Consider the following 21,313-nt stretch of genomic DNA (forward strand, 5'->3'; position numbering starts at 1 on the left):
AGAATTTTAGAATTTTAGAATTTTAGAATTTTAGAATTTTAGAATTTTAGAATTTTAGAATTTTAGAATTTTAGAATTTTAGAATTTTAGAATTTTAGAATTTTAGAATTTTAGAATTTTAGAATTTCAGAATTTCAGAATTTTAGAATTTTCGAATTTTAGAATAATTAATAGTTTTTAAATCTCAGAATTTTCAAATTTTGGAATTTTGAGAGTTTTTGTTTTTAGATTTTAGGAATTTTTATAGTTTTTGGATTTTTTTAATATAAAAAACTTCAAAATTCAATCCTTTTTAAATATCCAACTAACGAGCATTTCAATAAGAATTAACACTTCGGCTTTGGCCCATTTTAATTATTTTGCTTGATTTGATTACCAAAAATCGAATTAGCGAATGTGTTCTGTGGTGTTCTGTACCCTGAATGTCAAACTGGCAACCCTGCCATTTCTTGTTTTCCTTCTCACTTTTGACGTTTGACTTCAACGCGCGTTTGGTGCTCGAAATCTCCGCGAAGGAACCGACGCCAGCAGCTCCCGGACAAACGGATACCCCGTGACATTCCAGCTCCAAAAATGAAGCGCTCTCGCTGGAACGCGCCACAGGAATCGCCAGAGGCCAAGGTTCAGAAACGGTAACTTGTAAACAAGCTTTTCCTTGTTTTTGGTTAATTTACAATTTTTATTTTCCCAGCGCGGAACAGCTCAAACCGTACGAAGTTCCGGAACCGATCCGAACGCTTTGCGCCAGCAATTATTGTCGCTCGGATGGTTGGACACCGGAGGTGGACGCCCTGCTGGCCGAGCTGGAACTCATCAAGGGCGGGTCGATTCCGTTGGGGCTGGACAATTACCGGGACCGGCTGCGGCTGCTGAACCAGATCGAGGACGAACATCTGAACGGCGTTTATCGGGAGTGCTGTTTGGAGGCAGTCGGGGTGGCACCGGAAGCGGAGGAAGCGAACGATGGTGGCTTTTGCTATCGGTTTCAGCTGTCGGAAGATTTGGAGATTCGCCGAGATACCGAGGTCCGGCTGACGGTGCACCAGAAGAACTGCCTGCACATTGAGCACAGCGATGAGAGGTGCAAGCGTCCGCGGAACTTTTTTTCCGGTACGGTTGAAAGTATGACGGGGAGGTTCGTGCGGGTTAGGCTGGATTTGAAGGTGCGACTGCCGGAAGAATGGATGGTGGAGAAGGTCGAGTTTATCGCGGAGCGAACCGTCTTCCGGTTGGAGTATCGCGCTTTGGAATTGCTGAAGGATGGCTTTATTGAGAAGGTTTTGTTTCCTAAGGAGGTTCTGGGGAAGGAGGAGGTACGGATTACGAGTTTCGAGTGGTTCCAGCCGAGTGTGGCCTCCAATCAGGAGCAAGCGGAGGCCATTCAGAGCATTGTAAACGGGACGTCCTACCCGGCGCCGTATTTGCTGTTTGGGCCTCCTGGAACGGGTAAAACGGCCACCTTGGTTGAGGCTATCGGGCAAATCTGCAAGCTTAAACCAAACTCGAAAATCCTCGCCATGGCCACTTCCAACGCGGCCGCGAACGAGCTCACCGTCCGGCTGTTGCGGATCCTGCCGGAGCAACGAGTTCTGCGCTTCTTCGCCAAGTCCCTCGAGAAGAAGAAAAACTTCATCGATCAACGCGTCATGAACGTGTCGAATTTGTTCGAAACTCCAAACGCCGCTGGAATTCATGGCAAGATTCTGGGCTTCCAGGTCATCGTGTGTACCCTGTCAACCGCCGGACGGTTGGTCATGTACCAGGTTCCAACGGGCCATTTCACTCATATTTTCATTGACGAATGTGGCAGTGCCAAGGAGATTTCCTGTCTGGTTCCCATCGCGAGTTTTGGCACCGGAAAAGGCGAAGAAACAACGAGCATCGTCCTCGCCGGAGATCCGAAACAGCTCGGACCGGTCATCCAATGCGATTTCCTCGACAAAACCAACCACGGAATGTCGCTACTGGAGCGTCTAACCGACCACGAGCTGTACCGCAGGGACGAACTCACCGGAAGTTACGATCCGCGCGTCATCACGCTGCTCCGGGACAACTTCCGGTCACACCAAGCCCTGCTCAAATTCCCCAACCAAGCGTTCTACGAGGGTCAATTGCGCGTCAAAGCCGCCCCGGAACTCACCAACTGGGCCATCGGTTGGCGCCGTCTGCCAAACTACAGCTTCCCACTGATCTTCCACTCCGTCGCCGGTGAGGTCACCCGCGAAAAGGGTTCCGCCAGCATGGCCAACGTGCAGGAAGCCAAGCGCGTCGCCTCGTACGTCGAGGACATCCTCTGGAACGGCATCAACGGCAAGAAAATCACCCAAAACTCGATCGGCATCATTTCTCCGTACGCGTGCCAGGTCCGCTACCTCAAGGATCTGCTCAAGTCACGTGGCCGCGACGACATCGAGATCGGCTCCACGGAGCAGTACCAGGGCCGCGAAAAGGCCATCATGATCATCTCGACGGTGCGTTCCGGCGGCAGCGGCGTCGGCTTCCTGAACAACGTCAAGCGGCTGAACGTGTCCGTTACGCGGGCCCAAGCCCTGATGATTGTGGTCGGCGACGCGGACACGCTCGAGCGGAACGAAAGCTGGCGGGAGTTTATCGGCTTTTGTCGCAAGCATCGGGCCGTCGTTGGGAGCAAGAAGTGAGTCTTTTCTTTCTTTTCTTTTTATCTTTATCGAATCTCGATAACGATTTGACTGTACCATTTCACATTTCAAGACTACAACTAAGGAATAAACATTTCTTTCATTCGTCTACGAAGCGTCTTTTGGCTTGGCAATCGTCGGCAGCAATTCAAACCGATGGACTTGATAGTGAAATGTAAATCTGAGTCACACTTATTGCATCACTTAGCGGCATCGTTGCTACGGAATATGAGAAACAGGGCAAATCGACAACAGTTGAACTTTGTGGGTTTCGATGATTCAAGATCTGATTCAGCGCAAAATTTTGTTGTTTCAACAAAACTTTGAATCAGTCGATCAATCATCGTACAGAATATTTTTCTGCGTTACCGAGTTCAAAAAAAAAATCTCAGTAAATAACTCGAAGCGTTTGGTACGGTATGTCCACGCATCCTTCCTCCCCTGATGATTTTATGAAATGTTGGTTCCGTTCGCCGAATCTATATCGTGCGATAAATGCAGCGCAGTATAGGCCTGGTCGCTTGAATGACTGTAATACAGAAGCACTCGATAAAACTACAAAAGCAATTATTGATAATGGCAGGGAGGAACTTATGGCCTGTCTATAATCACTTTACTTAGAAAAATGCACGTAGCTTAGGTATTTGAATCTATGGAAATGTGTCTAATCTTCAACAATGGAAAAGTAATCAAATTACAAACCTGACATTTGGTTTAGAAAATTTCAAGTTGCGCTCTTTTCTAAGTAACTTATCTATTTTACTTTGCTTTACTATTCTAAGCTAAGTGATTGTACTTATGGCCTTAATCGATTAGGTTACACAGTAAAAAAAAAACATGGTAATATTATGCTGGTAATGAGTACGTTTTTTATGCCAGAAAATAAGTTTAATATTACCTCAGATAATATGTAAATTCATCTTTGGCATACGCAGGGCAAAAAAATTTCAATACCAAAAAACGCCCATCTGGATAAATCGTCCAATTTTCACAGCGTCGAGATGGCTATGCGATTTGGGGCGCGGACTCTAGTTTGATGTTATTTTTGTTTATTGTTTATTGCGAGATAAAATCACGTGTCTCCTTTGTTGTGAGTGACAGGAGATTATTGCCGCCTAACTAGGGGAAATATACCCTTTCTAATCAAACACCTATCTTCGTCATATGGAGAGTTTGATGCTCGATTAAAGCTCCAAAATACTTTTTAGACTATAAACTTACCAGCAACAGCACCGCCTCGAGTAAGCACGCAAATGTATGCCACTTACTGGCCAAAAAGATCAAATTTAATGCACTTTTGACCATAATTTCTATTTTGCGAGATCATTTTGGTGGCACACACATCCACACGCAAGATCAGAGGTTAACTGCTTAACGAAAGTCGCCATCAATATATTTTCACTTGCGCTAACGTTTTCAAAGCGCTTAAGATATGAAATTGTTTCCAACTACCGGCAACATGTTCTTTTGCCCATTAGTTAGTCACTCACTTGAAAAATAATCCCGAAAAATGTAAATAATTAGCAAGCACCATAAAAAAAAAACAAACGCGCTAAGTCTTCTGACGATTGAATTTTGACTACCCATTCCAATCGAAGGCTGAAGAAAACCGAGCGAGAAACGAAGGCAAATAAAGAACAAAGGGTGGTCACCAACACCACCAACATGCTGGTGCAGCGCCTGTTGGAGTGAGCAAGTGTTGCCAGGAAACTTTCACTATAAATGCTACTTTTCGTGAGTGTTCGCTCAAAATTTCATCAATTTTGGCAGCACGAAGCAGACCCAAAAGAGTGTTGGAAGAAAAAAAGAACTAAGCTGAAAATAGAAAAATGGGCGTGGCCCAATGCACACGACTGATTAGAATGCGTTTTTGAAAAAAAAATTAAAATGCTTGTAAAAGGATTAGCATAACTTTTAATAAAAGTGAAAATAAACAGAAATGTTCACAAAAAGTTGGTCTACTTGTTGGTGTACTTGGTTTTACTGAATTTCAAGGAACACTCCAGATTATCCAACATCATTCAAACAAGACCGCTTATTAGGCTTAAAATGGGTTTATTTCCCCTACCGCAGTGTAAAAATCAGCAAGTTGAACTGAAATTCTGCGTTGATTTGGCTGTCAACTTGGTTTGTTTTAAATATTTTCCTAAAAGTCAGCTGAAAACTCAAGGCAACCTTTGATAACAGCCAAAAATTTGTTCTTCGGTTGTCATTAGAGCTGGGACTTCGAATGTATCCGGATATCCGTTCGGATATCCGAACGGATATCCAAAATCCGGAGCTCCGGATAGACGGATAATTATCCGATATCCGTAGGTATCCGGATATTTTTTCTCAAAACCCCCATCAATTCGACCCCTCTTAGTTTTCCGTGAAATTATACTCTATGGGGAAACTTTGGACCATGATCACGAATCCGAGGTCTATTTTTCGTTATTTCGTTACGGTGGGGCGGTGCAAGCTTGTGACTTTATAGAAAATTGGTACAGTTTAAAAAATAACCCCTGAAAGTCACAAAAAAAAATAAAACACATTATTCAAAAGTTATTTTTTTCCTATATGGGTTAGGCCGATGCAAATATTTTTCAAAGTTTACGAAAATTAGAGTACAAAAACAAAGTATAGATCGTCGCTTGAATTTAAAGTTATTGTAGTTTTAGTGAAAAAAGATGTTTTCCATTTTACAGTGCGTAAAAAAACAGGTTTTTATTTTCAATAAATCAAATCACGGAATCCTGTTATTGAACACCTCGTTGAAAACCATCCATTTTTGAGTATTTTACACAAAATTTCCCGAGGAATCCGATAAAAATATTTTCATGCGACTGTTTCAAGTGATTGGCTGTTTTTTCGGTACTCAAATTATTTTTCCTTGAAAGGCCAACTAATCACTTTCATTTGCGTCTAGGACAGCTGAAATCGGTTAAAATGTCGTTAAGTTAGGTTTTTTGGAAAATCTTTCTCCCCCTCTTCTGAATTGATAATGCTCCAAATAACATCACTTGTACCAAACATTTGGGAAAATAATGCTTCCGTCTTGTTGCATTACATGGAAAAATATCCGGATATCCGTAAATTTCGGATAATATCCGTATTTTCGGAGCTCCGGATAGTATCCGGATAATTATCAACCGGATATCCGGAGTCCGAAAATATCCGATCCGAAGTCCCAGCTCTAGTTGTCATGCGGCCGTCATGCGACCATTATCTTGCGGTCGTATCACCGCTCGTGAACTCTAATTCTCATTTCCAGTTGTAATACTACAATACTTTTTTTCACTGTGTAGATTAATAGTTGAACCAGAAATACCGTACAACTCTAGTGCCGCTCACGTTTCCCTGCAGTTGTGCCTAGCTTGCGGTTATTACATCATCAATATTGTTTGTGTTGCTGCAGTATTGAGTGCCCATCGGTAGTGGACGGTACAGCGCGGGATTAATTTTAATTACCGAATACAGCGCAGACTGGAACAAAATGAAGAGCGACTTGAACTCCCAGTTCGGCCGAGATTCATATGAAGAGTACTCTCACGCTGAGGTGGACAACGCCAAGCGGGGACTGCCGCTTACCGTGGCCAACTACAAGTTACGGCTGGGGATTCTGAACAAACTCGAATATGAACACGTGGCAAAAGAGTTTCGCGACTGCTTCGTGCTTTGTCCCAAGTTGGTGCCCATGCCGGAACAGGTCATGGGTTTCAAGTATCAGATTTCAGTGAGGGAAGAATGCGTTCAAATGAAATCAGTTTGGCTTTATCAAATATTTTGGTTTTTAGAAGCAACAGTTGGGACATTGTACAGGACGCGTCAAGGAAGGAGTTGGAGTACGTGTCAGCATTGCGTGCCACAATGGGGATACCAAGGAATTATCCGGAGTTGTGGACGGTGTGGATGCAGCAAATGTGATAATTTATATGGTAAAAGAGTTTGAGTACTACAATGTGATTAGGCTTGATTTTTTTGCCCAAAGAAGCACATTTCAAATGGAGTACCAAGCGCTGGAGATGTTGAAACAGAGCGTTATCGAAAAGGTGTTCTTTGCTGATTCGTATACTGGGAATGAATCGTTAAATTTTCCAGGTAATTTTCTAACCAATTCGTAGAATGCTACTTTCACTTTATATTCTTGAAGGTTCGAGTGGTTCTGTCCGAGCGTCGCATCCAATCCGGAGCAAGCCCAGGCGATTCGGAACATTGTCAATCAAACCTCGTTCCCGGCGCCTTACGTGCTGTTTGGTCCACCCGGAACGGGGAAAACGTCCACGCTGGCGGAAGCCATCGGTCAAATCTACAAACTTCGACCCTCGGTGAATGTTCTCGCAGTGGCCACGTCGAATTCTGCCGCCAGCGAGCTAACCAGCCGACTGCTGAAAATCATCCCTGAACAAGATGTTTTTCGACTTTTTGCTAGATCATGCGCGCGCAAACTTCAAGACATTGAGCTAGATGTTCTGGGCGTGTCAAACCTACGCAGCAAGGAAAATGTTGGTTTAAATGCACAACATTACAGAGTGGTTCTATGTACGGCCGCAACTGCCGGACGAATCATGACTTCGGATATACCAAAAAATCACTTCAGTTACATCTTCATCGATGAATGTGGCAGCGCCAAGGAAATTTCCAGCCTGGTTCCGATAGTCGGCGTTGGCATACACGAGGGTCGAATCACAGCCAGCATTGTTCTGGCTGGAGATCCAAAGCAGCTTGGGCCGGTCGTTTCGTACGACTATCTAACCGACACAACCCACAGCGTGTCCCTGCTGGAGCGCATCGCGGACAAAGGATTGTACGCGAAGAATCCGCTGACCAGAAAATACGATCCGAACGTCATCACCTTGCTTAGGAACAACTTCCGGTCACATCCGGCACTGCTTGAGCTGCCGAATCGAATGTTCTACGCCGGACAGCTGCGAGCAAAAGCATCTCCCAAAAAGACTCACTGGGCCGTGGGTTGGGATCGTCTGCCGAATCGCGCCTTTCCGTTGATCTTTCATCCCGTGGTGGGAGAGATGAAGCAGGATGAAAACTCCTCCAGCATGTACAACGAGCAGGAAGCTGAACAAGTACTTTCGTACGTGGACACCATTATGAACGATGGAATTCGTGGCAAAAAACACGAGCAAACTGCAATCGGGATCATCACTCCGTACGCGGGCCAGGTTCGATATCTGAAGGACCTTCTGAACATGCGTCACTGGAGCGATATCGAAGTCGGATCAACGGAGCAATATCAGGGACGCGAGAAGCGCATCATGCTGATGTCAACCGTACGGACAGGCAGCAAGAGTGTAGGATTTTTGGCAAACACCAAACGGCTGAACGTATCCCTGACGAGGGCGCAAGCCCTGATGATTGTGGTGGGCGATCTGGAGACGCTACGAAATAATAGACATTGGGCAAAATTTATCGGATACTGTAGACAGAACAACGCACTATTGCAATCTGTAATGGATTTTGCTGAAAATACGCTCGCGGACTTTTCTATAAAGAACCGAATAAATAACCAGGTAGAAACGGCGAAGACAAGAACAAGCGATTGCAAATATTCGCAACCAAATAATTACACAATTAAAAATACAACAGAACCATGTTCCGCTCAAACGATAAACCAAACTGCAGTTAACAGCATTGAATCGTTCAAAGAACAAGCAATAAGCTTTCTTTTGATGTTGGCTGCGGTGATATTTCTTTTATATTTGTTTTTAATTTTTTTACGAGATATATGCAATTTATAGGGAGTTTTGTAATTAGTAATTTGTTGATTTATTGGGTACGATAACTTGTTAGTTAACTTTTTTGATCAGGTCAAGGAAGACACTTTAGGTAATAATAGTTAACCTTTTTATAAGATGTAAAAGTATTTAAAAGGGTATTTTTTACCCGAGCTATGAACTTAATAGAGATTTATACTCCTTTTTATTTATAAGATTTGTAGATTGTATGGAAGAAAGGTTAAATTTGAAAAAAAAACCTAAAATTCATAGACATTCAACCTACTTTTTTAAGATTTTATGTTTTGAGTATAAGAAAATTTAAGGATATTCAGATTTCAAGAATTGAATATACCAATAAGCGATGGAATAATCTTCATCAAAAGAAAATCTTTTTGACGCTCATCAAGAGAAAAAATCGGAAGTGAACATGGCTCTCCTCTCTCGCAAACGATAGTTCGGTAGAAAGAAACTCAAAAAATCATCATCAGGATTATTCGGCGGAACACCGATTTCACTACCTACTTCACTTGCAGGTGTAACGTCACTCGTCTAAAAATGACCTGTCCCTTCTCTTCGATACAAAATGTTTATAAACAAACCAGAAAAAATAATTCAAACTGACAACGTTAAGAAAAAGTAAAATAAATGAATATAAGGGCATCTCCACCGCAGATATCTAATTGCGTGGCAAACCTATCGGTTTAGCTTTGCTCCGTACCTAATGCACGTTTCCGCACCGCTGGGAGCTAATTTGGCTTCTGAATCAAGCCCACCGCGGGGATCTACTTTATTCATTTTCAAATTCTGTTGATCAAAATCAATTGAACTATATTCTAGCATGATAGAACATGCTTCTAATTGCATTATATGTCCAAATTGTTTGCTTTTTTCCCCCGAGCTGCGGGTGGCAAATTTTTGCAGCGATTTTTCGAATTATTTGTATTTGTTTTTGTTGTTATTTTTGTCTTCAAAAATGGCATAGTCGCAAAAAAGCGCATTTGAACAAAAAAATCCAAATAAAATAAAATTTAAGTTTCAGTAAATAAATGACTTAAATTTAAATTTAAAAATTGTGGGAAAAAAATATTTCTTTGTATTTTTTTTAATAAAAACTATTAAACATTTAATATAAGTTAACATTTTTAAATTATGATTTCAAATTCAAATGAATACCAAGCGATACAATGTTATTGGGCCAATGTAAAATTGTAAACAAAGAGAAAACAAGTATCTTGCTAACGTCAGTGGAGGAGTAAGGAAAAATTCCAAATACCTACGTTTTTCTTATTTTATAATATTTTTTTTTCATTTCATTTAAAAATATTTTGAATAGTTGTACATACCATAAAACTGGATGACATTGATAGCCGGGGTGACTATGATAGGTTTATGATTTTATTGTAAAATTAAAAATACAAATTAAATACAAACGGAATGGTATGAAACCATGTTGACCTTGGTAGGTACCAAGTACCTTATGAAGCAGTTTTCGACAAATTTTGAAATGTTTTAAAAGTTAGTAAACTATAATTAGATAAATAGCATTCTTTTATTACTTTGAAAATGTCATGTTTTTTCAATGAAAATGAGTTCGAATTGGAAAACAGATTGCATTATCAAATTTTTTGAACAATTTTACTCTTAAAATAGTACAAATTGTTATTGAAACAGAATTCAAAAATATCTTCAAATTTGTTAGAACTTTTAGTACCACAAGTTTTATAGTAAATTTGTATTTTTATTTATTCTTCTCTATATTACGATTTTTTCAAATTAGACATTCGAAGTAACCGTACCAAAAGTGAATGTGACGTAATCGCTATAATCACCCCGGTTTTTTAAATTTATCAAAAGCGTTGCTATGAAGTTCATGGACATACCAAATTTTTAAAACTTGTTTAGGAATTTTGGAGGAGAATTACCAAATTTAAAAAAAATGTTTAGGAATTTTGTTACGAGAGGGATGGGGTCCAAAAATCTTTTTTTTTTTACGATAGCCACAGTGTTAATCTGGAAGATGAAATATAACCTAATAAAAAAAACACCTAGAAGCAATCAAACAAGTCTCGAACTTTGGCATTATTTTTATTTGAATATAGGTCTGTTGCAGCTGCCCTCACCAGTTAATTGGCCGTCAGCACGATAGTGAACTTGTCACACTTGTCATGCAATGTGTGCATGACTTTCAAGGTCGGCCAACTACGTAAAGAAGCAAATAGAGGAAATTCTCGTATGTTTTGGAAGGTCAAGGTTCGATTCAATTCCCGTCTAATTTTATGAAATTTTTTAAATAGATTTTTGAATGCTCACTTCCTTTTGAGCAATTTATTACTGAGTATCAGCTAATTGAAACCGCTTTTACGAAATAGCAATCGGACGTCCATGTTCTGATATGCCAACATTAGGTGCCCGAGAAAAATGCATGCTGCTCCCCTTTGCGACCGGATTCACTGGGAAAAACTATTTATGAAAATGCTTTTTCAAATTTTTTTTTTTAATCTGTGTAGAGTAAAACACTTTTCGAGGAGCTTTCACAATAATTATGGGAGCAGTATCATGTTTCAATCGTTCAAGGCCTATTAATTACCGTGAACCGGAGTGTCATTGAATCCGGGAAAAATAAATAAATTAGGGACGGGATTTGGGTGCCTGATATTACAAAAAAAAGTGCAATCGTCCTTTTTGGAGCGTTGGCACCAACCTAGGCACCAACAATGCGATAAAGTGATTTGGAAATATCAACCTCTCAAATTTGATTTAAATGGGGTCGCAAAACTTGAATTTGATGTTAAAATTGCACAGAAAAAAAAAATGATGGTAATAATCATCAAGAAATGGTGACAGATTTTGTGGCAAAAAAATGTTTAATTTTACCCCAGAAAATGATGAATTTTCATCAGTTTTTGATGAATATTCATCAGGTTCACATTTTTACACATTTTTTATGTAATATTACGCAAAAAAAGATGTAATATTCAACCTACCAAACTTTCAACATTCCAGAATCTAACTTTTTTTTTCTGTGATAAGAAAAAAAAAATCAATGAGTTGTTTCGCCTAAGAAACTATCGGATAATCGAACTTCGTCTAATCGAGTCTGGACTGTACCACACCAATCGCTACTAATTGGTGGGTTTCAGTGTAGGGGAAAGTTGTCACGAAAAAACTGGATTTCCTCCTGATTTCTAGAACAAAGTGTAGGGATTTGAATACACAGAAAAAGGTGCAGGTGGTTATGTTCTACATGACCAATATGACAAAGAACTTTGTACAAAACTCTAAAAATCATGCTATTTTTATTTATATTTTTTAATTCTTTGCCTATTTATTTAATCCTGAATAATTAATTATAATTAAATTTATTCAATCAATGGCACCGGTAGAACCTTCCCTCAGGGCCATGGCCACTCCGGGTGTGGCCAATCCTGTCAAAATGGCAATTTTAATCACCAGTATCAAAAACCATGAATTTTGATACCCATATTGCCCAAAGTCATATGGTTCGATAAATGTCCCCCGGTAGAACCTTCCCTCAAGGCCATAGCCACTCCAGGTGTGGCCAATCCTGTCAAAATGGCCATTTTCATCACCAGTATCAAAAACCATGAATTTTGATACCCATATTGCCCCAAGTCGTATGGTTCGATAAATGTCCACCCGGTAGAACCTTCCCTCAGGGCCATGACCACTCCGGGTGTGGCCAATCCTGTCAAAATGGTAATTTTCATCACAAGTACCAAAACCATGAATTTTGATACCCATATTGCCCCAAGTCGTATGGTTCAATAAATGTGCCACCCCCTCCCCCCCTACCCCCCCCCCCCTCCTAAAACCTTCCCTCAGGGCCATGGCCACTCCGGGTGTGGCCAATCCTGTCAAAATGGCCATTTTCATCACCAGTATCAAAAACCATGAATTTTGATACCCATATTGCCCCAAGTCGTATGGTTCAATAAATGTCCCCCCGGTAGAACCTTCCCTCAGGGCCATGGCCACTCCGGGTGTGGCCAATCCTGTCAAAATAACCATTTTCATTACCAGTATCAAAAACCATGAAAAAATACCCATATTGCCCCAAGTCGTATGGTTCGATAAATGTCCCTCCGGTAGAACCTTCCCTCAGGGCCATGGCCACTCCGGGTGTGGCCAATCCTGTCAAAATAACCATTTTCATTACCAGTATCAAAAACCATGAATTTTGATACCCATATTGCCCCAAGTCGTATGGTTCGATAAATGTCCCCCCGGTAGAACCTTCCCTCAGGGCCATGACCACTCCGGGTGTGGCCAATCCTGTCAAAATGGTAATTTTCATCACAAGTATCAAAAACCATGAAAAAATACCCATATTGCCCCAAGTCATATGGTTCGATAAATGTCCCTCCGGTAGAACCTTCCCTCAGGGCCATGGCCACTCCAGGTGTGGCCAATCCTGTCAAAATGGCCATTTTCATCACCAGTATCAAAAACCATGAATTTTGATACCCATATTGCCCCAAGTCGTATGGTTCGATAAATGTCCCCCGGTAAAACCTTCCCTCAGGGCCATGGCCACTCCGGGTGTGGCCAATCCTGTCAAAATAACCATTTTCATTACCAGTATCAAAAACCATGAATTTTGATACCCATATTGCCCCAAGTCGTATGGTTCGATAAATGTCCCCCCGGTAGAACCTTCCCTCAGGGCCATGGCCACTCCGGGTGTGGCCAATCCTGTCAAAATGGTAATTTTCATCACCAGTATCAAAAACCATGAATTTTGATGCCCATATTGCCCCAAGTCGTATGGTTCGATAAATGTCCCCCCGGTAGAACCTTCCCTCAGGGCCATGGCCACTCCGGGTGTGGCCAATCCTGTCAAAATGGCCATTTTCATCACCAGTATCAAAAACCATGAATTTTGATACCCATATTGCCCCAAGTCGTATGGTTCAATAAATGTCCCCCCGGTAGAACCTTCCCTCAGGGCCATGGCCACTCCGGGTGTGGCCAATCTTGTCAAAATGGCCATTTTCATCACCAGTATCAAAAACCATGAATTTTGATACCCATATTGCCCCAAGTCGTATGGTTCGATAAATGTCCCCCGGTAGAACCTTCCCTCAGGGCCATGGCCACTCCGGGTGTGGCCAATCCTATCAAAATGGCCATTTTCATCACCAGTATCAAAAACCATGAATTTTGACACCCATATTGCCCCAAGTCGTATGGTTCGATAAATGTCCCCCGGTAGAACCTTCCCTCAGGGCCATGGCCACTCCGGGTGTGGCCAAAATGGCCATTTTCATTACCAGTATCAAAAACCATGAATTTTGATACCCATATTGCCCCAAGTCGTATGGTTCAATAAATGTCCCCCCGGTAGAACCTTCCCTCAGGGCCATGGCCACTCCGGGTGTGGCCAATCCTGTCAAAATGGCCATTTTCATCACCAGTATCAAAAACCATGAATTTTGATACCCATATTGCCCCAAGTCGTATGGTTCGATAAATGTCCCCCGGTAGAACCTTCCCTCAGGGCCATGGCCACTCCGGGTGTGGCCAATCTTGTCAAAATGGCCATTTTCATCACCAGTATCAAAAACCATGAATTTTGATACCCATATTGCCCCAAGTCGTATGGTTCGATAAATGTCCCCCGGTAGAACCTTCCCTCAGGGCCATGGCCACTCCGGGTGTGGCCAATCCTATCAAAATGGCCATTTTCATCACCAGTATCAAAAACCATGAATTTTGACACCCATATTGCCCCAAGTCGTATGGTTCGATAAATGTCCCCCGGTAGAACCTTCCCTCAGGGCCATGGCCACTCCGGGTGTGGCCAAAATGGCCATTTTCATTACCAGTATCAAAAACCATGAATTTTGATACCCATATTGCCCCAAGTCGTATGGTTCAATAAATGTCCCCCCGGTAGAACCTTCCCTCAGGGCCATGGCCACTCCGGGTGTGGCCAATCCTGTCAAAATGGCCATTTTCATCACCAGTATCAAAAACCATGAATTTTGATACCCATATTGCCCCAAGTCGTATGGTTCGACAAATGTCCCCCCGGTAGAACCTTCCCTCAGGGCCATGGCCACTCCGGGTGTGGCCAATCCTATCAAAATGGCCATTTTCATCACCAGTATCAAAAACCATGAATTTTGACACCCATATTGCCCCAAGTCGTATGGTTCGATAAATGTCCCCCGGTAGAACCTTCCCTCAGGGCCATGGCCACTCCGGGTGTGGCCAAAATGGCCATTTTCATTACCAGTATCAAAAACCATGAATTTTGATACCCATATTGCCCAAGTCGTATGGTTCAATAAATGTCCCCCGGTAGAACCTTCCCTCAGGGCCATGGCCACTCCGGGTGTGGCCAATCCTGTCAAAATGGCCATTTTCATCACCAGTATCAAAAACCATGAATTTTGATACCCATATTGCCCCAAGTCGTATGGTTCGATAAATGTCCCCCCGGTAGAACCTTCCCTCAGGGCCATGGCCACTCCGGGTGTGGCCAATATCCTACCAGTTTGGTCCCAACCCCATTGCATTAAATCATTCTGGTTTCCGAGTGACCATTCTAACAATGTTCTTTAGAACAGAATTCCTCCCAAGGAATGCACAACCTGTGTCTTTCAATGTGTGTATGTGTGTGTGAGCAATAAAATTACCACCGTCGATCCGTCTCTGACGGATTTTCGGTTAAAACTAATTGTTCAGAGGCTATCTGTTAGCTTATATAGTCCGCATGAAATGTGGCAACATGGTGCAAATTTTGCCTCGTCTCCTGCTTTCTTGGAACTGTCACGCGAGAATGTTGCACCATTGTTGCCACACTTCATTCGTTGCTGACCCCTTCCGCAGTACCAAGCATGCAACATTTTCGTAACGCGCGACATTTTTCGTTTTTCTGGATTGACACCTCACCAGAATAGAGCCCTTAGGACAAAGTTCTTTGTCAAAAAAAAGTTGAATTTTGGAATGTTAAAAATTTGGTAGGTGAGTATTACCTCTTTATTGGTGTAATATTACATAAAAAATGTGTAAAAATGTGAACCTGATGAATATTCATCAAAAACTGATGAAAATTCATCATTTTCTGGGGTAAAATTTATCATTTATTTTGCCACAAAATCTGTCACCATTTCCTGATGAATATTACCATCATTTTTTTTCTGTGTATGTAATAAATTATTTTTTTTTTATTCTCAGCTTATTTTTATTAGGTCCGTTTAGGTGCTATGACCAGGTTAGGACCGAGGAACGGTTCAAAATAATTTAGAGTACATTACAAAAATATGTTCATTTTCCTCCATATTTGCCAAGCATGTATACATGCTTAGCTTAGCTACACAGAAAAAAATATGTAAATATACACTACATGTAAACCACGTTTCACATGTAAATTCAGCTAATGGATTTTTTAAATGTGATGTAAACGGTTAAATCTCATGGAAAAAGCGATCATGTAATTTAAAATCGAATGTAATTAACGATTTTGATGTAAATCAACTTTGTTTTTGTCAATCTGAAATCGCGGAAATAATGTAATTTATGAATCTAATGTAAACTTGCGTCATGTATTTTTAAAACAAATGTAATTTTCAATTTCGAACTAAGTTTGCAATTGACAACTGAACAAAACAAAACAGATTTCATTCTTTGGTGGGAAGTGGAGCAAGAAGTTTTCGGATGATGCACTTATTGAACGCATTTTAATCGCCTTTTAGTAGGCAACTACGTGCTGCACTTTGTGCGCTGCACCGGTTGAAAATCAGCGACGGGTGGATCCCTCGTTTGCGTCAGGTCGGACGTCGGAGAGAAACGTCAAAAATCATCAAAATAAACAAATCGGATTTTGGTGGCTGGTGAGTAAAAGTTGCAGGTGCTTGGAGTTTTTATGCTGGTTTGCCGGAGGTAAAAACATTATCTTGTTATTTTAACAGTTTTTACCTAACAAATGTTTTCCCATAAGTTTTTCTACAGGCACGGAAGATTGCGGAATTTCGGAAATTGTGGAAGGTCGTTTGATGTCATAGCCGGTGAGTAGTAATGTTTTGATGTTTATCCACTAATTAATGGATTAAAATATGAGAATAGCTCTTTTCTAGAACTGCATAAGGTGCGGAGCTGGTACGTTTAAGAGGAGATCATTCACTAGAGGAACCGACGGGTCACCTTGGCCTCGGAGTAACCGTTGTTGGCCTTCAAGAGCTCCTCATTAAACGTTTTCTGGTCCACATTGCGCTTCTCCGCCTTCTCGACGATGCTGTCCTTCTCGGAGCGGGAGTATGCTATCAAGTCTCGTCGCACGGGACAGTTGTCGAGGGACAGACGCGTCGCACGAGACAGTTGTCCTGACATAGACCGGTAAGATCAGCACCTCCCTTCTTCAACGTCTTGTGGTTTCGATTTCCGGAACCCTTACAGATCAACGACGTAAACGGCAGTTAGCTCTTGTTCTTCTTCGCCTGCTCCTTACGTTCCAATAGTTCTTCGTTCCACCGACCTTATCCACCACCGCAATTGCTACCTTCGGCTTCCCTAGACTCTTGAGTATGTATAGTACAGCGCCATCCGGTCGGTGATCTTGCCCTTCGGGAAGCGACGTACTCCTCCTGCAAGTAGCATGTTATTGAGGCCGTTCGCGAGCATCCTTTTCTGGTCACCCCCGGTTTTGGCCGGGCGGCTTTTTCCTTGATCGTGTCCATCTCGAAACACGTATGAACTCCGAGAAAAGAAATTTGATTAGCATTTTATAGTATTGAAGAATGTTTTACTTGCTTGAAAGTATTATACCAATTTTCGGCACATTAAATTGTTATTATCTTTTTCTTTCGCAGTCATCCATACAATCGTTTTTGAGATTTCAAAAAGGGAAGATGATACACTGATCAATGGAACATTTGACGTGGAAGCTGGACAAGCGTTCTGGGCAATCGCCATCCGACATATTATGAAAACTAGATCGTGGCTTGGAAGTTTTGCCACCAAATGACCATGGCTGTACAGCCTATAACTTGTAATAGATAAATCCGACTATCTCGACGGTAACGTTTTTCTGCAAACCACAGGTGAGTTAGGCCAATTATGAAAGTTTCTAAATATCTTAACTAATTTGCCCTCTATACTACACACAGGTTTCAACCCGATCAACACGCTCAGTGTGACCTCGATGTCCTCGGCGGCCCAAAGCGCCGCTCATCCCGTGCATCCAAGACTCGAACCAATTCTAGAATTGTCGAACTCTACGCGAACCTTCCTCGGATCTGCTGACAGGCCGTCACTGACACACCTCCTGATCAAGTCGTTTTTCTACCAGCTCCGCAACCTACTGTACTTGGTGAACCTTTTACTAAAGGTATTCAATCTTCAGAACGCCATACCCACCTTTGGCCAGCAAAGAGGAGACTCGTGAGTAAGTTCTCTAGTGCTAATATCAAAATTTAGATTATTTTTTTGGTACTAAAGTGGTAGGAGTGAGTACCTCGTTAGTCATCGAATGTATATTTTATCGCTCCGTTGCATTTAGAATCTGAAAATTCTATCAGATTCTAGATTCAACGGAGCAAAAAAAATTTTTGGCTTGAAAAATTTACATTATTTTCATTGGAAATTTACACGATTTCATAATATTTTGGTAAGGATCGTTTACAATGAAAAACATGTAAATTTCGTAAATATACATCATTTATCATGATACCTTTTGGTACATGATAAATAATGTAAATTTACAGGAATATTTTTTTCTGTGTATAGCTAACAAGTCTTAATTGGTCTACGCGGGTCTTGCAGGTCTGGAACCTGGCGCTGTATTCGTTGAAAATGTGCCACAGCTCAGTTGAACTGTAGAGCACCTCCTCTCGTTCCGCCGTAGGGGTGGCACCGGCGCCGGCGCCGGTATTTTCTTGACTGCTTCCTGCGGGTCGAGGGCGATCCTTTGATTTTACGTCCGAAACTGCGCCCGGCAGCGGAGGGAACTCCGCCGGCGTGAACGCTGGAACTGCTGGACTCTGCTTCTCCGCCTTCCTTGCCGGCGGTTTTGGTTGCGACGCCTGCTGGCGCCTCCGGATGAAGTCCGCTCGCTTGGGGCAGCTGCGGTCCGTGGCTTCGTGGGCTCCAGAGCAGTTGGCACACCGCTTCGGCTCAGCTTCTTGGATTTTGCACTCGTCCGTCTTGTGGGGTCCCCCACAGCTGTTGCATCTGCCCTTGAGGTGACAGTTCTTGGTTCCGTGCCCCAGAAGCAGGCAATTCTTACACTGGGTCACTCTGGGTTGTTTGTTCCGGTAGGCCTCCCACCGGATGATCGTGCTTGCTATGATTTTCATTGGAGAAAGCTTCTTCAGCGTAGTGTATCCCTTGGGGAAGACGATGATGTACGGAATTTCGTCCGCGGTGGTTTGCTCCTTCCGCTTGATGGCATGCACCTCCAAAACGTCCAGTTTGAGATCCCTTTTCAGCAGCTTCTTTACTTGTTCCGGATCCACATCCGGGAGACCACGTAGAACGACCCGCTGCGATCGTTCGCTTCGTCGTTGGTAGGTGTAGAATTCCACTTTATGTTTCTTGAAGTGCACTTGCAACTTGTCGAAGTCTTCGACAGAGAAGCTGGTTACCTTGGTGCCAAACCGAGTAATCTTGAAAATTGGCTCGAAATCGTATAGACACAGCGACGTTATCTTCACAAGCCTGTAAAAGGCCGTGGAGTTCTTTACCACCAACGGTGGTTGCTTTTGTTTACCGGGCGGTGGAACCGCCGGGGCGTCGCCTCCTCCCGCTGGGCTGGCATTGTTGTTGTTTTCCGCTAACGGGCTGAACTTGTTGTTGTTGAGCACATTCTGCTCCACTTCTCCTTCTCCGACGACAGCTCCGGTGATCTCAGGGGACTTCTTCCGCTTCCGATTTCCGGGGATGAGTTGGAAATCATCCGTCTCGGAGGTCTCTTCCACCTCCATCCGTCAAACAACTCGAGGCACAACGATGCCTTTAGCGCGCACGTCACAAACGTCTACTCTCTCGAAGCTGTCGAAGCCAAGTGATGTAATAAATTATTAAATGAGTATTTATTATAAGATTGATATAACTCATAAATAAGAGTTTAGAGCGCAACGAAAAGTGCGCACCTCCATGAATATTGCTTTGTTAGCTGATTGCGGATTGAGTGCGAGAGCGCGCTAGCGAGCTGCGAGAGAGAACAACGAGCGAGAAAACAACGAGATGCGCGCGGCCGGCGAAAGAGAGATTGAAGTTTTGTGGTTAATTTCTGTGGAATAAGACGTGTTGTTTGTTAATTGAAAAATATCTGTGTTTTTATTATAAAAGAAAGTCCCCGATCACGACACAAAGTACTGGATGTTGTAGGCTCTTTTGAAAGAGTATACGATTTTGAACCAAACTGCACAGACACAGACCGGCAATGTACACCTTAGGATGAAATTTTGAAAAGCGTGTATGAGCTATTTGGATATTTTTCCTCGATTCTAGACTACTTGAAGCTTCAAAAATCATGGTTTTCATTAATTGATCATTTGAATATCATTTTGTACAAGTTGGTTAAGTTATGCATCAATTCGTGATTTAATCATCGTTTTAAAACATTTTTCTAAAAACTCCTGGTTTTCAGCGAAATAAAATCCAAAAATTGTTCTTTTGATTGCATTTTGTAGGTTTTTAGTTGTACTAAACGGAAATGTCATGGGTTTGCAGTTTATCTTAAGTTAAGTATTTTTCAAACTAGTGTAAGTTTACCATTTTATTGCGTTGCAACGTCACGAAAAAGGGACATTTGTTTATGTCAACAAAAACTAAACATTCAATCATTTTGATATTTCGGATGCTCTTTGTACTTGGAAAGAGCTTTCAAATGCAACCTAGAGCGACTTAATTGGTTGTCTAGATCCAAAGTTACAACAGGTTTAAGTTTGCGTTGCAACGTCACGAAAATTTAAATCATATTGGTCAAATGGCAAAAAGGTGTATGCGTAGTTGTTTGTTGAAGATAAAAGGGTACTAAATATTATATAATTTTTATATAATGTTTCCGAGCATATTTACAGAAGAATTGTACATGGGTCATTCACAAATTCCGTCACTAAAGTTTGTATGAAACTCGAAAAAAAAAAGTATTTTATGAAACTTGTTGAACAAATCAAAATAGACCGATGTACACAAGGGGGAAAAATCTGAAACTTTCAAAAAAATAATCACGTGGTTACTGGATGGCCTCTTTATGATAAACTGATTTACGTGAGGGTTGATTCTAATACAACGCAATGATTTTTTTTATCTCACACCCTTATGTAAGTCAAATTACAGTGAAATTCATTAAACAATAAAAATCACGTGATTTGATTGTTTTTTTTTTACAAACTTTTGTCACTCTGTTGTTGGACGAACCCTTACTTAAATAAGTTGTATGCAACGTTTAGTTGTTCGCAGTATAAAATGTTATGTTGTGCAGGTAAACAGTTTTATTATTTCCTCAAACTTATTTTAAAAAGCACAAAAGTCGACAAAATAAGTTACGTTGTTTGCAGATCACCCCTTAGGGGCCATGAACAAACGATATAGGCACTTTATTTATAAATTTCAGATCTCCTGAAATCTTGAAGCTCCTTACCTCCTTTCTAAAACTTCCACGTGTTTTGTAAATTGTCCAAAGCCATTAAAATATTAAGGGAGCGTTCTTGCATTACGTAACAAAACATTTATATTTTTAGACCCCCTCCACCCCCTGGTAATACATTTCCGATACACTTTTTTTTGTATAAATCCTTGAACCCTTCCCCCTCCCCCTTGATATTACGCCGTTACGTAATGCATGGACGTTAGGGTGGTCCAAATCCGGACTTTTTTGGGGCTACCCCCTGAAATCAAAGATTGACCCATCACTAGGCTAAATTCCAAATTTGAGCTCATTCTGACCACGGGAACGCCTCCCTCCAATCGCTT

At 41.8% G+C, this 21,313-nt stretch overlaps 2 protein-coding genes and 1 long non-coding RNA gene across 6 annotated transcripts; all 3 read left to right on the plus strand.

The window, feature by feature from the left end:
* The first annotated feature begins 454 nt into the window (after positions 1–454).
* LOC6032285 (putative helicase mov-10-B.1) lies at positions 455–2,768 on the plus strand. The gene is made up of 2 exons (XM_001842869.2): positions 455–632; positions 692–2,768. The coding sequence occupies exons 1-2, from the start codon at positions 574–576 to the stop codon at positions 2,655–2,657; spliced, it is 2,025 nt and encodes a 674-aa protein (XP_001842921.2). The 5' UTR covers positions 455–573; the 3' UTR covers positions 2,658–2,768.
* Positions 2,769–6,002: 3,234 nt separating this feature from the next.
* LOC6032284 (putative helicase MOV-10) lies at positions 6,003–8,649 on the plus strand. The gene is made up of 3 exons (XM_038255769.1): positions 6,003–6,372; positions 6,434–6,737; positions 6,790–8,649. The coding sequence occupies exon 3, from the start codon at positions 7,205–7,207 to the stop codon at positions 8,390–8,392; it is 1,188 nt and encodes a 395-aa protein (XP_038111697.1). The 5' UTR covers positions 6,003–6,372; positions 6,434–6,737; positions 6,790–7,204; the 3' UTR covers positions 8,393–8,649.
* A 7,057-nt stretch (positions 8,650–15,706) lies between these two features.
* LOC119767357 lies at positions 15,707–17,626 on the plus strand. Of its 4 annotated transcripts, none has more exons than XR_005277467.1 (5): positions 15,707–16,279; positions 16,338–16,404; positions 16,463–16,732; positions 17,206–17,436; positions 17,503–17,626. It is a non-coding gene; the product is annotated as an uncharacterized LOC119767357 (long non-coding RNA). The 4 variants fall into 4 exon arrangements; XR_005277468.1 differs by having other exon boundaries at positions 16,474–16,732; XR_005277466.1 differs by having other exon boundaries at positions 16,338–16,732.
* Positions 17,627–21,313: the final 3,687 nt, after the last annotated feature.

The sequence above is a fragment of the Culex quinquefasciatus genome, chromosome 2, assembly GCF_015732765.1.
Source record: "Culex quinquefasciatus strain JHB chromosome 2, VPISU_Cqui_1.0_pri_paternal, whole genome shotgun sequence".
Taxonomy (NCBI): domain Eukaryota; kingdom Metazoa; phylum Arthropoda; class Insecta; order Diptera; family Culicidae; genus Culex; species Culex quinquefasciatus.